General features: G+C 57.5%; 1 protein-coding gene across 3 annotated transcripts in view; it reads left to right on the plus strand.

The window, feature by feature from the left end:
• Window positions 1-700: 700 nt before the first annotated feature.
• The window catches only part of PHF21B (PHD finger protein 21B), an 84,053-nt gene continuing 69,091 nt past the window's right edge, over window positions 701-15,662 (plus strand). The window contains exons 1-2 of one of the 3 annotated variants that reach the window (XM_077914151.1): window positions 701-846; window positions 1,791-1,856. In XM_077914151.1, coding sequence (XP_077770277.1) covers window positions 793-846; window positions 1,791-1,856 — 120 coding nt within the window. In that variant the 5' untranslated portion in view covers window positions 701-792. Of the gene's footprint in view, window positions 847-1,440; window positions 1,591-1,790; window positions 1,857-15,662 lie in introns of those variants that run through there. The other 2 variants (XM_077914152.1, XM_077914153.1) reach the window with 2 other exon arrangements.

Raw genomic sequence — 15,662 nt, forward strand, 5'->3', positions numbered from 1 at the left:
AGGGGAGGGCAGGCAATTTAAATAAAGTAGGAGAGGGAGCCGGGAGGGGGGAGCAGGGCAGAGAGGGAGCACCGGGAGCCAGAGGAGAAAAGAAATGGGAGGAAAAGCAAAAAAAAGGATTTTTGTTTTTCCTCCCACCGGAAAGTCTCCAAGCCCGGGCTCGGGCCGCGCGGCGCGTCTTCCTCGCGTCCGCACCCCTCGGCGCCCCCGGCTCCGCCACTTTTGTTCTCCGCTCGCGGTGCGGGGCCGCGGCGGGGCGGCAGTGCGCACGCGCGGGCGGGGCGGGGCGGGGCGGGGCGGGCGGGCTCGGCGCCGCCCCCCGCCCCCCGCCCCCGCCCCCCGCCGCCCCGGCCCGCTCCATCCGGGCACTGCCGAATTAGCATCGCGCCGAGGCACAACTTTGCCGAGGCCCAGCGAGATCCAGGCGCGCGCCGGAGGAAATATAGTCCCTGCCGGCCGGCGGCGGGGCGGGCGCGGGGCTGCGCGGGGCTGCGCGGGGCTGCGCGGGCTCCCGGAGCCTGGGGCCATGCGCCGGCCAGCGCGGGCGGCCCGGGGACCCGGCGCAACTTGCCGGGCAGCCTGAGGAGTTGGAGCGGCCGCGGCGCCCGGCCGCCTTTCTTCCCGCTCTCGCCAGGCGCCCCCGTCCCTCCCGCTCGGCCTTGGGGGAGGGGGCTCGTGTCCCCCACCCCCTCCCCGGAGGCCCGGCCCGGCCCGCCCCGCCCCCCGCGGAGTCGCGCAACTTCCCGGGGGCCGGGGCCGAAGTGAGCGCAAAGTGCTGCCCAAGTTGCCGGGATGGAGCTGCAGAGCCGGCCCGAGGCGCTCGCCGTGGAACTCGCGCGCCACCAGGTAGGCGGCCGGGGGCCCCGGGCCGGGAGTGGGGGCGCCTCGGGGACCCGCGCCCGCCGTCCTCCTCCTCGTCGCCGCACGGTCTGGTCTGCGCGGCCGGAGGTGTGCCTGGCCGGGGCTCCTCCTCCAGGCTGCCCCGGGGCCCGGGGAGTCTCCAGCGTGCACGGCCGCCCCCCGCCACCACGGGCTGCTCCTCCTCCCTTCCTCTCTAGCCATTTGGCACAGTTTGGGGGTGGGGGTGGGGGTGAGGGTGGGGGTGGGGGTGGGGTCCGGAGCCCGGGGGACCTGAGCCCCGCGCCTTCGCCGCCGCGTCCGCGGGACCGGGGGTGCCAGGCGGCGACCCCTTCGCGAGCCCGCCCCGGGGTGTCTGTGGGAGAGCGTGCACCGGCCCCCACCCGGCCCCCTCCCCCGCGCAATCCCGCACAGTTTGCAAAAGTACTTTTGGCGGCCGTCGCTCGGGCCAGCGGCGGCGTGGCGGCCGGAGCCCGAGAGGAACTGCGGCGTGCGCGTGTGTGTGTTGGGGAGATTAGGACGCGACTTGAATATTTATGAGCTTTGCTCGACACGGACTCGCCGTGTTTACTTGGCTCTTTGTTCCTCCCCCCTCCCCCGGCACACAGTCACACTCGCACTCACTCGCACACGCACCCCTGCCTGCAAACTTGCACGGCTCGGGGCGCGCCGCCGGGTGGCCGCGGCCCCCGCCCCGCCCCGCGAGCTGCCCCGATGAGGCGGCAGCCACAGGTAAGCGGCCCCGCGCGGCACTGCCCGGCCGCCGCGCGTGCGGGACGCGGCCCGGGGAACTTGGGGCGCGCCGCGTGCGGACCGCCGGGCCCGCGGGCTGCCGGGCGGGGCGGGGCGGGGCGGGGGCGGGGGGCCGCGGGCCCGGGGCGCGCTCCACCCCCCGGGCGGCCGGCCTGAGCCCGCTCCCCGTGTTTCCGCAGAACGGCGACCTCAAGAAGCAGCTCCACGAGAGGCAGCCGCGGGGCGCCGCGCTCAGCGACAAACAAGTAAGCGAGCGGAGCCTGCGCCCCCCAACTCCGCCCGGGGCGCGGCGGGCGGGGGTCGCCCGGCACTTTGGCTGCGCCCTGAAAAGTGCGGCCTCGGCGCCGCGCGCTCCCGCTCCCCAGGGAGCCCGGGTGCGGCCGCAAAGTTGCCCGCCCCCCTGCTTTTCTGGAAAGAAAGAGCCGGGTCCTTGGCGGCCGGCGGGGAGAGCCGGGCTCCGGCAGTGGCCGAAACAGGCGCTGCGCTCGGAAGGCGGCGAGCAGCCCGGCGTCCATTTTGAGTTGGTGGACAGGGTTTTGGAATGCGGCGATCTCTCCGGGCTCGGCCCCCCCCGGCGGGAGGGTAGGGGCGGGCGGGCACGGCGCTGGCGCGGTGCTGGTGCTGGGGGGGGGGGGGGGGGGACGACGGTATTTGGGGCCTGGACGCCGCAAACTCCTTGGACGCGGTTTCTGGATTCCGTGGCAAATCCGCCTCGAAGAATCGCTCCCGCGGGCTCCCCCTCCCCGCCCCTTCTCCGGCATCACTTTTTATTCTCGGAACCTGACGCCAGCTCCCGGGGAACAAAAGAAAGGCGCCCCCGGGACCCCCCCAGTTCTGCCCCAACTTTGGTCTCTGGCTTCAGGCGGACACGGGGACCCCCGCCGAGCGCCTCGCGGAGGGGGGGCCCCGCCGCCGACCCCCCCGCGCCCCTCCCGGCCCCTCCGGGGAGGAAAAGTTGTCCATTGTGACTTAGTTGCGCTGAGCTCAGCGCTCGGGGTTTCAGCACCACGAACAGATGCCGCCGCCAGAGCGCGGCCGGCCGCGCGCCCCCGCCCCCGCTCCCTCCCCTCCCTCCCCTCCCTCCCCGCCGCGCGCGCCCCTCCCCCTCCGCTCCTCCCCCTGCGCGCCCCGCTCCCCGCACTCGCGCTCCCGCCCCTTCCCCGCGCCGCCCGGAGCCGAGAACTTTGAGCGGCGCAGCCAATGGCGCTCCCGGGGCTCCGCGGCGGGCGGGGGCGGGGCGGGGGCGGGGGGCGCCCGCGCCCCTCCCCGGCCCTCCCTGCGCCGGCCCGCCCCCGCCGCGCCCCCTGGCCATCGATCGCGCTTCCTTCGGAATGCCGGCGCCGCCGCCAGCTCCAAACTTGGACAGCGGCCCCCGCCCCCCGCCCCCCGCTCCCGGCCGCGGCCCCCGCCCGACGCGCCCCACCCCGCGGAGGGCCTTCGGGGGGAGGGGGAGGCGCGGCCGCCCCGGGGGGGGGGCGGGGGCGGAGCGGGGGAACTCGGAGGCCGGGTGTAAATCTCGAGTCTTTAAAGTTGAAAAGTGGAGGGAGGGGGCGCGCGGCCGAGGGGGAGGGGGAGGGCGCGGGGCTGCGCGGGGGAAGACGGCAGTTCCCGCGGGTCCGCGCCCGGTCGGGGGCGCCCGGCTGGACGGGAGGGTTGGGACGAACGCGTTAACCCCTTTCTGTCGGTGCCGCGGCCCCCCCTCCCCGGCCGCGCGCGCCCGGCCCGCGCCCCCGTCCAGGCGTGGAAGCTTCCATTCCCGCCGGAGGGGGGTCCGGCGCGCGGCCCCGGCGAAGTCGGGGAGTTCGCGGGGGGAGGGGACCCAGGCCCGGCATTACCATTTTGATTGCTTTGATGCCATTTTTGGAGGGGGAGGGGTTGGGAGACCCTTCGCTGAGCACAAAGATGTTTAATCACTGTGTGCAATCAAATCAGAGACTTTATTTATTTTTTAAAAAAAAGGAAAAAAAAAAAACCCATCACCAAATCCGGTACGGTGTGATAGCTGAGGGTTGCTAAGCCCTTTTTTTTTTTTTTTTTTTTTTTTCTTTTCCGCTGGGTAAAACGGCAAGTTGTTGACTCTTAGGCTCTGAGTGGAAGATTTAAGAGAGAGGGGGCGGGGGGAGAGGGAGAGAGAATCCAGTAATCCAGCAGCTTTTATTGCAACAATGTCTTTATGTGTGCTTCTGCGTGGCAATAGTTTTACTATTTGGAGTGGCTTTTCAGAGCTTGGGTTTGATCATGTCTTCTGTATTGTGGCAACTGTTTCAAGGCTGTTTAAAATTTTATGATGATAGTAAATGAGTAGCTATTTATTATCTGTCATGCCGGAATTTAGATGAGGCTGAGAGAAACATTTGGAAATTCGGTTTGGAGGCTCCCGTGCAGCTTGGGAGAAGGAGCTGTCCTACTCCAGGCTGCCTTCGCCTTTAAATTTGAACTCGGGGAAGGAAAGATGCTTGCGGATGGCATGTACCTCCATCTTTTTGTGTGTGTGAGTGTGTGTTCAAAAAGAAAGGAAACAAGGAAAACTTTTGTTCTCCGGTCTTTTAAAAATGTTTCTCTTTTAAACGACTAAATATAACACCTGGGAAGCAGCCAGCGCGTTGGGCCTGGCCATCGGAACTTGTGTTTGGAACTGTCGGTTGTTTTTCCTTTTCCCTTTGTGGCATTTTATATAACAAGGGCTCATAAAAGAGGGAGGGGAGGGGGCCGAGGCGGTGGTGCAGCATGCTAATAAAGCTGCCTTGTCTCTCCCAAGCTCCGCGGTGAAATCTTTTCAGAGGTCACCTATGAAATGAGTTGGGTAGACTTAACATTTACCGTCTCGCCCTCCTTGGGAGAGTTTGGTGGTGATTGGCAGCTCGGCTTGGGGAAAGGTCTAGGAAACAAGCTCTTGGAGGCGATTCTGGGCTGCACCCACGGTCTCGAAGAGGAGCAGCGGGGGCTCTGCTTGGTCACCTCGGAACCTGCCCGGGAGTAGCAGGAATGTGGGAGCAGGTACGAAAAGGCCAGTATCTCAGAGTTTGTTTTTTGACTCGACACATAAATCACAGGTAGTGCTCATTTATAGATTCGCTGGGGAAGAAACTCCTACCGTTTGCGCTTCCGGAGATGTGTTTTTGTGCTGCTCCTTCTTGGAACGTGGGATGTAAAGGTTAAGTTTCAATTAAAAGTGCATAGGTGGATGATGAACTAGATAGTAAAGCGAAACGGATGACCCCATTATCCACATCTGTTAGAAATACAATAGCAGCCGAGTAATATCTTTTGGTGCCCAGCCATCAATTTCCCATTCATGCCCTTGACACTGGGATTTTTTTTTTTTCCAGCAATTTCTAGAAACATGGACAAGTGGTTTAAGGATGTTGATCGAGGACTTGTAGAAGTAAATAGATTGGTTGTGGGTCAGAAGTAGACAGATGCAGATCCTGTAGAACTCTCCAGTGTGTCTCCCACCATCCGTGGACTGGGGGATAAACAGGAAACCAGCTTCCCTAGGATCTTGCTGTTTCAGAGTTTGTATTCTTTCCTTTAAAAAGGGGGCGGGGGGGGGCGGTGTGGGGAGTTGGTCAGAGCTGAGTTTTGGCCAGGCTGCATTCCCAGGTGTGGCATGTGCCCGGCTGCCAGGTTTTGAATTCCAGTGGAGGACGGACTCCTCGTCTTTAACAAGATATGATGTGTGAAGACTCCATTAGTTGCTTCAGTGGTTTTACGCCATGAATTTGCAGCACATGCAGAGAGGCAGTAACATTTTTATCTAAATTGTCAAGCAACAAGCACTTCCATGTAAATAACAGACCCATCATAAATACTGGGGTTTTTAAAAATTTTTTTCTTCCCTCTCCGGAGTTCTCAGTACAACGTTCAGATGCCCACGTGTAGCAGGCACCTCCAGACCTGAACTTCATGAAGTTCAGCTTCACCGCCAAGTGCGAAGAACCTTCTGTGTTCACTGTGCCCCATGCTGGTGTGGTCTCCTGCGAGAGAGAGAGAGAGAGAGAGAGAGAGAGAGAGAGACCCCGGGAGGTGAACCTGGGGCCTCTCGTGCCGCTCGATCCATCGATTTGATGGACTCTGGGTTCCGAGGGGCTGTCCTTAAGTGCAGCAATAAAAATATGTCTTCTTGAAAGGTATTATGTATGTGGCACGCACCCGGGCACTGAATCATGTCTTTGCCGTGATTCACTAGCCACGTCGGACACCAGAGGGACCCCGCCTTGGAAGTATCCACCAAATGAAATTGTAGGCTGGGTTTATTCAGAAAGCTCCCGCTGGTGTGCAGTCCTTTCGTAAAAGGACATGCTTTTTTTCCAAGATTTTCTTCAAGTCTGTCCCCATCCAGGAGGGTAAATTTTCATCTTCCTGACTTCAAGAGGAAGGTCTGGTGGTTCTCATAGCATCGTTGCACACTAAAGAGAAAGGCGTCCCAAAGCTCCACACTCCATCCCCTGTGGGGAAGAGTATGGACTAGGACAGCTGTACCCAGCCCTGGCTTCCCCTGCCACCACCCTGACCCCCCAGCAGCCCACAAGTCTGCCCCCTCCAGGCCCACACTCACCTGAGCCCTGTGCCTGGAGCGCCTCCGCCCTCCCCCTTCACCACTCTGGTCCCTCCCCTATCTTCTCTTAGTTGAAGATTCCAGTAGCCTCCTCAGTGCATCCACTGTGAAAACCCAAAACCGCATTACTGAAGTACAGTTTACCCATCGCATACTTGACCTATTTAAAAACGCACAAATTAGTGATTTTTTTGTATATTCACAGAGATTTGCAACTGTCCCCACCATCAACGTTAGAACATTTTCATCTCTCAACACCACCACCCCCGCCCCAGCTCTCACTCGCCACCCACCCCCACCCAACCCTAAGCAACCACTGATCTGTCTCTAGAGTTGCCTGTTTGGTTTTCCTGTGATGTAATCACACGATGTGTGGTGTTCTAGACCAGCTGCCCTCACCAAGTGGGAGTTTTCAAGGCTCATCCAAGGTGTAGTACGCGGTGGCACTTCAGTCCTCTTTTTTTTTTTTTCTTTTTTAAAGGTTTTTATTTATTTACTCATGAGAGACACAGAGAAAGAGGCAGAGACACAGGCAGAGGGAGAAGCAGGCTCCATGTAGGGAGCCCGACCTGGGACTCAATCCCGGGTCTCCAGGATCATGCCCTGGGCTGAAGGCAGGCGCTAAACCGCTGAGCCACCTGGGCTGCCCTCGGTCCTCTTTACACCTGAATAATATTCTGTGGCACAGAGGGACCACACTATGCTTGTCCATTCACCAGTTGATGGGCATTTGGGTGGTTTCCTTCTCTTGGCCGCATGAACAACGTACTGCATTGCCTCTTGGCCCCTCTGGTATGTTCTGCTTGGTGTCCACTCAGGGCACTGTCCAGGGTATGTTCTGCTTGGTGTCCACTCAGGGCACACTCAGGGCACTGTGTCCACTCAGGGCACATGTCCACTCCTGCACATGGCAGTGCCACCTCCGTGGTTGCTTTCCAGCAGCTTCTCTGGCGCCTCAGGCATTTCCTTGCCTCCAGAGAGTGCTGGCGGTTGTCTGTCTCAAGTTTTTCCTGTCTGCTTTGTGCTAGACCATAAGCTCCATGCAGGGGGGTGGCGCTCTGTCTGCTTTACCTCTCTCCCTGTATTCTCAAGGCCATGCTCTGTAGGGACTGAATGCACATTTGTTGAGCGAGTGGATGACCTTGTAATAAGATGGGCGTGAGGATAGCAGTGATTGACCTAACGGTCTTGGCAGAATGCTTGGCCTGTAGTAGACATGCAATAAATGGCAAGTTGTCACATGCTTGAGATGAGCAGACAGGGAAATGAGTAAGACCCACAGCTCCCGGCCCTTGGGAACCTCACAAAAGAGGAAGGCAGAGATAACCATGTTTCAAAAAAATCCCAGAGAAGTTCAGGGAACATCATGCTGTGGGAGCACCTGCGTTGTTCCTGGTCTGGAGACTGAGGCTAGCTTCCTGGAGAGGGTTGGGGTGGAGGTCCTCAAGGACACCTGGGGCTGTGGGCCCAGAGAAGCTGGTGGCCAAGCCTGTTGAGGGACAATGGCCCGAAGACACCTGCAGGTGCTGTGGGTTTTCTTGGCGGTAAGACCGTGGGAGTGAGCAGGAGAGGAACCTTAGAGAAGGTGAGCTGGGGCCAGAGCAGGGAAGGCATCACTTGCCAGGATGAAGGCCTGAATTTTACTTAGTAGCCTCAGAAATAGCCAAGGCCATTAGGGCATGGGTCAGGATGGTACGGGAATGGTGCTGAGGGCAGGTGGGAAGGGAGGAGTGAAAGGGAGGCCCAGCCAGGCCATATGAGCTCTTTAGATGTTTGTCACCTGCATAGGAAGGCTCTCACATGGACGATGGGTCCCGTGCATGACATGGGGGAGGAGGCCGGGAGACTGCTGGCCCTGTAGCCCTGGATGACAAGCACCTAACAGGCCATGAGGGCAGGGGGCCGCTTGGTGATGTTCTTCTTCCTGTTCACTAGGGCTTCCTAGAACTGAGCAATTAGTTGGGACTGGTGGCGTTTCTGGAAACCCAGTTAGCAGCTCTGGTCCATTGGTTTAAAAAAAGTATGTATGTGCGTATATGCATATACGTGTGTTTATCAGTTATGTCTGTGTGGTCTTGTTTTGGCCTGTAAAGTCTAAAATGAAATAAGTGACAAACACGTCAATATGTACCAATAAATATATATGAAGTCTGTGTAACACGTGCATACATAAATCGGTTAGTAACTTTCCAGGAACATATGCTGAAAATGAGAGGATTTGTTTTTGAACTAAGAAAATAATTGCCATTCTCCCGAAGTGAAAACCTTTAACAGAGGAGGGTGGTGATCAATGTTATTACTTCTCTCAACAATGAGGAGCTAAAGAAGAGGTCTGCTTTTTAAAAAGTTTTTGTGGTAAATGCAACACCTGCTTGCTAGAAAAAAGGCTCACGGTACAAATCTGAAGGTCCGAAAACCGTTAAGTCCCCTTCTTTCCATCCCATCCTCCCTTGAGGGTGAGAACAGTGCTGTGCCCTTTAGGTGTGTTCTGTGCGCACACAAATATCCATAACACGGATGAACACGCGTGGTGCATTCGCTAACCATACCATGCCTCAACTTGCTTTTTACACTTGACATCGTATGGTGCACATCTCTCTTGGGAAAAACTCGGTTTGATTCCACAAACGTTTAACAAGCATCCACCAAGTATTAGGGGTATGGAGGAGATGGGGGGGTGCTGTTAGCAACAGGGATGTCTCATTTTATGAAGCTTTACGCTTACAAAATGCTTTCACCAGTGTCTGCAAACATTTTCACATAGAGTTGGGGAGACAGGTGTATCCACAGTTGCTTTTCCCTTGAAGCCCAATGAGGGGTCTGCATGTGATGTTTAACCACCAGGCTCACTCGGGCAGCAGACGCGATCGTGTGCTCTGAAGGGGTGGGTGCTTGGGGATCGCGCCAAGGAGGTGACATTTCCACCTGTAGAGAAGCAGAGAATCAAAGTGCACAGAGACACAGTGCCTTGGCTACACAGCCCCATATTCTTCAACAGGTCTGTGTGTTCCATCACCTCTTTGATGCTATCTTTTTATTTGATTGTTAGGATAATCCCATCACTTGGGTCAGGCCGGGCAGGGGAATCTTTCCTGCCCGACTGATCAGAAAAGGGCAGCTTCCCAAGGTCAAACAGCTTGGGGCCACTGAGACAATGCCCTCTGTTTCTCTGTTTTACCAATGCCTCATCGCTGACCGGTTCCCTGCACTGTAGGGTCTAACATGATATAGCCTCAAGAGCAGAAGTCCTAAAGTCACACACCAGCTCCCGCATCTGGCGGAGTAGCCTTGGACAAGTCCTTTTGCTTCCTTGAGCCTCCTATCTGTAAAGTGGGTGTAGTGATAGGACCTGTCTCCACCAGGAAGCCAAGGGGTTGATTGAAGGGACGTGTCCCTGCATCTGAGACCGCAGGGGATACCTGCTGTGCCTGGGGGAGCTGCCACCTTTCCTTTGCTGCTCCCCACTGTTCCCTGTTCCCTGCGTTCTTCTCCAAGCGAGGGTGTCCTGTTGCTCTGTGGCTCCTGGTAGAGCTGGATGTTGGCTGTGCCTTACTCTCCAGCCAGTCCAAGGTTCGCTTTGATAGTCAGTCTCTTCAGACACCTGCTGACGGAGCTGTACAATTGATATCAATTAGTTTTGAATTTTTTCAATGAGATGACTCTGATAATAACTTTGGTAATCCCACGATGCCTCATTAGAGCTGCTGGCTACGATGATGAGCCCTGTGATTTAGCAGGTTTTTCCTCCAACACCTTTGTCCAGGAACCAAGTCACGGGCTTGCTGCTGTTTCACATCACTTGTGTGAGCCCCGTACTGGACGCCCTGCTGCCCGGTCGCCCGCTGGAGCTCACCCCTGGGCCCCAGCAGGCGCCCACCTCCTCTGGCAGTGTGGACTTTTGCAGTGGAGCAGCATCTTGGCACGCTTGGACAACACACGGGGGATTCAAGGCGGCCCCTTTGGGGGTATCTATTTGCTCAGCCTCCGAGGCCCTCCTCCCAGACACAGGGGGACACGGGGGGAAGAGGCGGGTTTCTGGAGGGGGGTGAGGCATGGCTGTGCTGTTAGGAATGTACACTGTTTAAGGAACTAGGACTCTGGATTTGATTTCCCTTCCAGAAGCTGGCAGCCAAGAAGGCTTTTGACGTCTGCCTCCAGGAGGCAGGTAACACGGAGGTCAAGCACAGCTTTTACAACTGGCCAGACAGGAGTTGTAGACCTAACGCCACCCTCCTGTGGCTGTCCCACATTCAGTGGCTGTAAAATGCGAATCGCGGCGCCTTATAAACCGGGTAGCAGAGAGCTGGCTCGCGGTTCATGCTTAAGAAATGACACCAGAGGTTCCCTCGGAGGGTACAGCAAGCCCCAGATCCTCAGGTGCGTCCTCAGCAGGTGAGACCTGGTGGTCATCTTCTGACTCTCTGTCCGGAGTCCCAGCTTCCCTGTCTGATGCGAGCCCGAGCCAAGCCCCTCCTGGGGCTCTCTTGGACCAGCCCATTCAGTGTTCACATAACCTTTTGGGAAAGGCCTGCTCTTAGTTTCCATTTCGTGGCGGACAGGCTGAAGCCCAGAGGGAGCGCGTGGCTGGTTGACATCACAAGGGGGTGAGTGGAGCAGGGGCTGTAATCCAGTTCCGGGCCCCATAGGCCTCACCCCTCCGCTGGAGTGCGTAGAGGACAGATGACAGCAGTTTGTGCCACGAGTTAGGAAAGTGTCTGGGGCGTGCGTTCAGATAAAAGTCGGTGCAGGGACACCTGGGTGACTCAGCGGTTGAGCATCTGCCTTTGGCTCAGGGTGTGATCCTGGTCCCAGGATCCAGTCCCGCATTGGGCTCCCCTCAGGGAGCCTGCTTCTCTCTGCCTGCGTCTCTGCCTCTCTCTGTATCTCTCATGAATAAATAAATAAAATCTTTATATAAAAAAAAAAAGTCGGTGCAGTTAGTGCTTCAGAAACGAGCACTGGCTCATTAGAAGTAGCTGGTCTGTGATGATGAGCGGGAGCTCTACTCTGAGCTAGAAGGTCGTAGAACTTCGGAGGGAGCCTGGGTCTGCATCCGGTCTCTGCATGTGGCACCAGGGTGGGGAGTGGGCGGCGGGCTGGGTGCAGGGAGGGGTCCCTGCAGCGTGGGGGTGAGGTTTGGACCGGCCCGGGAGCACATTCTCCTCCCGCTCTTCCCTCTGCCCCGTGGATCCCGCCTCGGCTGACAGTCCTCTCACTCTCCAGTGTGGGGGCCTCTTCTCGTTCTGAAACAGCCTCTGTTTTCCAGGGGAACAGCCATGCTTCCTTAAGATTTTTTTTCTTTTATTGGTGGTTACTTATTGTTCGGTAGTAGCAGTTTCCAGAGCGTGGTAAGAAATTGCTGATACAGCTCCGTTCTGGTCCGACTGCCAACAGCGGGCGTCCCGTGCGGTCTCAGATGGGCCTGTGCTTCACGTTTTGTTCTCTTTGCTTGGCACCTGTGTTGGTCGTGTTAAAACACAGCAGAAAGAAGGGCCTCCTTGGGGGATTTGGGGGTTTTTTCCTTTTCTTTTTTCTTTTTTTTTTGTCCAAGGCTGAGTGGCTCCTCAGCCTCCATGTAATTACAATAGGAGGGGCAGGTGGCTGGGTCCTTATCTCAAAGTGGGGATAATGCTGCTTCCCAGGCAAGGTTGTCCTGAGGATTAGTGAGGATGCACGTCCCAAGTGCCTGGCGTAGTTCCCAGCATGCAGCAGGGCAATGGAGTTAGAGGGAGCTGTAGCAGTATCACTTTATCCACCACAATGTGAGAAGCCAAAAACTGGCAGCACCCCAAAGATGGGATTGCCATGGGGAAATAGATGGCTTTTTGTCAGGACAGAAACCTCTGGGTTGCTTTTGTCTCCATGGATCGGTGTGTGTCCACAGCTGGGATTGGGGCCTGAATTTGGGATTTGGTGGCTGTTGGGGGTGTGTGTCCCCCAGACTTGGCATGACGGCTTAGAGTACGAGACGTTAGAGCCACGGGGAGGTGGCGTTGTGGGGCACCTCTGCCAAGGCCTCATGTCACAACTTGGGAAACTAAGGCAGAGGATTAGACTGGCACCCAGGACCAGAATGAGCCCTGGGGGACGCCGGTCTTCCTGACCACACACTGCGGTCGTGCGAGAAGCCTGTTGTTTTTGTTTAAACAATTATTTTTCATCCATTGAAGGGTTTTTTTGGGGGAGGGGGCGGGGGAGGCATTCTGTCGGGTGTCCACTGTGTGACATGCTGGGGTCTGGCACAAGTAGGGGGCAGGCCACCTTGGCAGGACCCAGCACATTCCAAACTGCCCATTTTGTGAAACTCACTGAACCAGACTGACTGCAGCTCCCTCCGTGCAGGTAAGTTTTGAAAAGATGGTTCGGAAGGAGTCCCTGCAGGGGTGTTTGTCACCCAGCCGCCTGCCACCTTCAGAGCCTGTGCTCAAGGTAGAGATTGGTGTGGGCTTGTGAGGGGAGAGTCACCCTCCTGAACAGAAAAGTGCTAAGAGATGGTACTTGGAGGGGAGCGGTCGTCATTGGTGGGGAGGGGGTCATGACTGCCTTTTCACCTCTTGTGCGGAAGCAGCCAAAAGTTGCTTGAAACAGCAGGTGGGAGAGGTCTCTTAGGGTCTCCCTGGGGGGCGCCAGCAGGCTGCCCCTGGGTGATACCGTAATCCATTTGGGGAGCGGCTTTTTGCCCCACAAAAGAAAGGCAGGGCTGGGGCAGGGGGGAGAGAGAAAGAGAGGGAGATGTGTTTCTCTTTGATGTCATTCAGGCGGAAAGCCAATCTGCGCATGTAAATGAACTTGAAAATGCAATTAAAAATATATACATATTAGAGACTGTGATCCAGAATTTAATGTGAGATGCAGGTTACAAAGTGACAAGCGGCATTTCCTCCAATCAGTGATAACTAACTCTTCTCTGTGATTAATGCGGCTCGTCTCGGGGGTAATAGGCACACCGCACATAAATGCTGGAATTATTTCTTAAACTACAGTCTGACAGCCCCACTGAATGCAGAGTTTTCTTTGCACACATCGCCAGCCTCCTCCCGGCTGCCACCGCCGAGGGAACGTGTTTAAGAAGGCCCCTCCGAGGGCTCGTCCTGGCTCGACAGGGGAGGCGACACAACAGTTGCGGGCATCATCGTGGGCAGAAATCCAGAGGGGCCCTGAGCGGGGTTAGGGCTGCGGCACCGGCAGGTGGGCAGGTCACAGGTTGCAAGGAGCCACCTGTGGCCTGCATTTAAAGCAGGAGCTGGGACGTGGGGATCCTGGTGTGTTCAGTGCAGGGAGGGTGCTGGAAGGGATCAGGGTAACAGAGCTCTCCGTGACTTCAGCCCCTCCTTGAGAAGGCAGCCCTGGAGCAAAGGCCTGCGGAAGCTGGAGGAGAGGGCCTCATGGCTGTCCGCAGGAAGAGTGCTCCAGGCAGAGGTAACAGCCTGTGCAAAGGCCCTGAGGTGGGGCATGCCTGGCGTTTCCAGCAGAGGCGGGTGTGGCTGGGAATGAGCAACATATGAGTATGAGGGAGCTGATGGGACAGGGCAGGGGGGCTGTCCTCTCTAGCACAACTGACCCGTATCCTTAAATCACCAGCTGGCTATAATAATTAAGAGGGAGCAGCAGCCCTTTCGTGGGGCAGAATTTTGATTAGAAGCCAGAAGTTACCAGAAGGGCAGTTTTAAAATCTTTTATTTTTATTTATTTATTTAATTAATTTATTTATGATAGTCACACACACACAGAGAGAGAGAGAGAGGCAGAGACACAGGCAGAGGGAGAAGCAGGCTCCATGCACCGGGATCCCGGGTCTCCAGGATCGCGCCCTGGGCCAAAGGCAGGCGCCAAACCGCTGCGAGAAGGGCAGTTTTAACTCCCAGGTCTGGAGAAATTCTCTGGTAGAGCTGTCCCAGGATAGACTGGGTTGTTCTGAGTCCTTTGTCCACCACACCAGCACCGAATCAGCCAAGGGGAAGCAACACCAATGGCAATGAGGCGAGAGGCCAGGCCAGGTCTGCGTCTGCCAAGACGCTGTTCAGAAGTGCTGTGACTGCCTCATTACAATCCGAGGTGCTCTCCCTTGTGCAGTATCACAGACTTTGCCCCCCGCGGGCCAGTGCGTGGTCCTGCTGAGGGCCGGCCCCCCAGAGAGACCCTGCCCTGCCATGGGATCAGCGCCGTCGGTCACCACGGGGCCTGGGCCTGTGCAGCGCACTCCTCTGATACTTCAGGAGAAACCAGAAATCCTGCATCCGTGACATCTCCTGAGGTGTAGGCATGGGCTGAACATCAGGGCCTTCTCTGGATGGTGCGGGCCCAGGGGCGCCCTCCTGCAGCCGGAGCCCAGCTGAGTCCTCAGGGAGGCGTCCTCTGATGGCCTTTCCAGGTTATCTCCCTGAGGCCCCGTGTCCTTCCCTTCCATCCTCCAGGCCCAGCGGAGGCGGCCTGGTGTCCCTCCTCCCGGGCCAGCTCCATCACACTGGGTTGTCGTGATGTAGTAACATCCTGCCTCAATGTCCCCTGGTGGGTGTCTTGCGTGGCGTCCGTGTACAGAGCGCTCGGCATCTGTGACCTTGAGGTTCTCAGACCCGAGCATCTGCTGGTGAGCCCTGCGAGGCGGTGGTTCCAGGCCCCAGGGACCACAGTCCCTGTAGGGGACTGAGCGGTGGACTGCCTGGCCAGAGGACCACTGAGGCTCTTCAGGAACCTTCATCTCTCATTTAGATAAGTAAGCGGAGCTCAGATTATATTTCTGTAAATAAAGCGGGCCCGCAGCCGCCCCACAGCCCGGCCGAAGTCAGCGCCTTGTCGGGAGTTATTTTATTAACAAGTTCTGCTGAGTGGGCTCGAGTGGGGACTGCCACTCTCATATTGTCGATCTAATTATAAACATGAGGGACGGGACCAAATAAGTAGCCTTTAAAGGGAGAAGAGTCTGGCAGCTTGGTTTAAAGTGTCCTTTAATGAACTTCTTTGGCACTTGTATCTTAGCAACACATTTTATTACATCCTGGTGCAGCTGGACGCGCGTGCAGTAATTTATCCCCCTCCCCCCGGCGCTCCCCTCCCCCCGCCGCCCCTCCAGCTCTCTTTGGTGACAGCGGAGGGAAGAATGTACCGACCCGCTTTCCCAAGGCTCTCTTTGCATCTCTCTGGCTTTGTTTGGTTGATGAAAAAGGCAAACACAGCGCCAGGAGTGGGGACCTTGTGGTCTGCTTGGAGGTGGCCTGGAGGGGACCCCGGGCCTGGAAGGTGGGGAGGCCCTCCTGCAGCTGGGCTGCCCGCGAGTCCAGATGCTGGGGCTGCGGGGCTGCTCATAGATGCGCTGATTCTCTCCCGGGCGCTCCCTGGGTTTGGGTATTTTTATCTGGACTTCTTTCCTGTAATGGCACTCATTTGGATGTGGTGGAGGCAGGGACGTTTGCAAATCTTTGATCATAATCAGCAGCCTGTGAGCGGGGATGGGGAGTGTTCTGGATGAGGTGGACGCGGCGGGAAGCAGGACGAG

The sequence above is a fragment of the Canis aureus genome, chromosome 11 (assembly GCF_053574225.1).
Source record: "Canis aureus isolate CA01 chromosome 11, VMU_Caureus_v.1.0, whole genome shotgun sequence".
Classification (NCBI taxonomy): domain Eukaryota; kingdom Metazoa; phylum Chordata; class Mammalia; order Carnivora; family Canidae; genus Canis; species Canis aureus.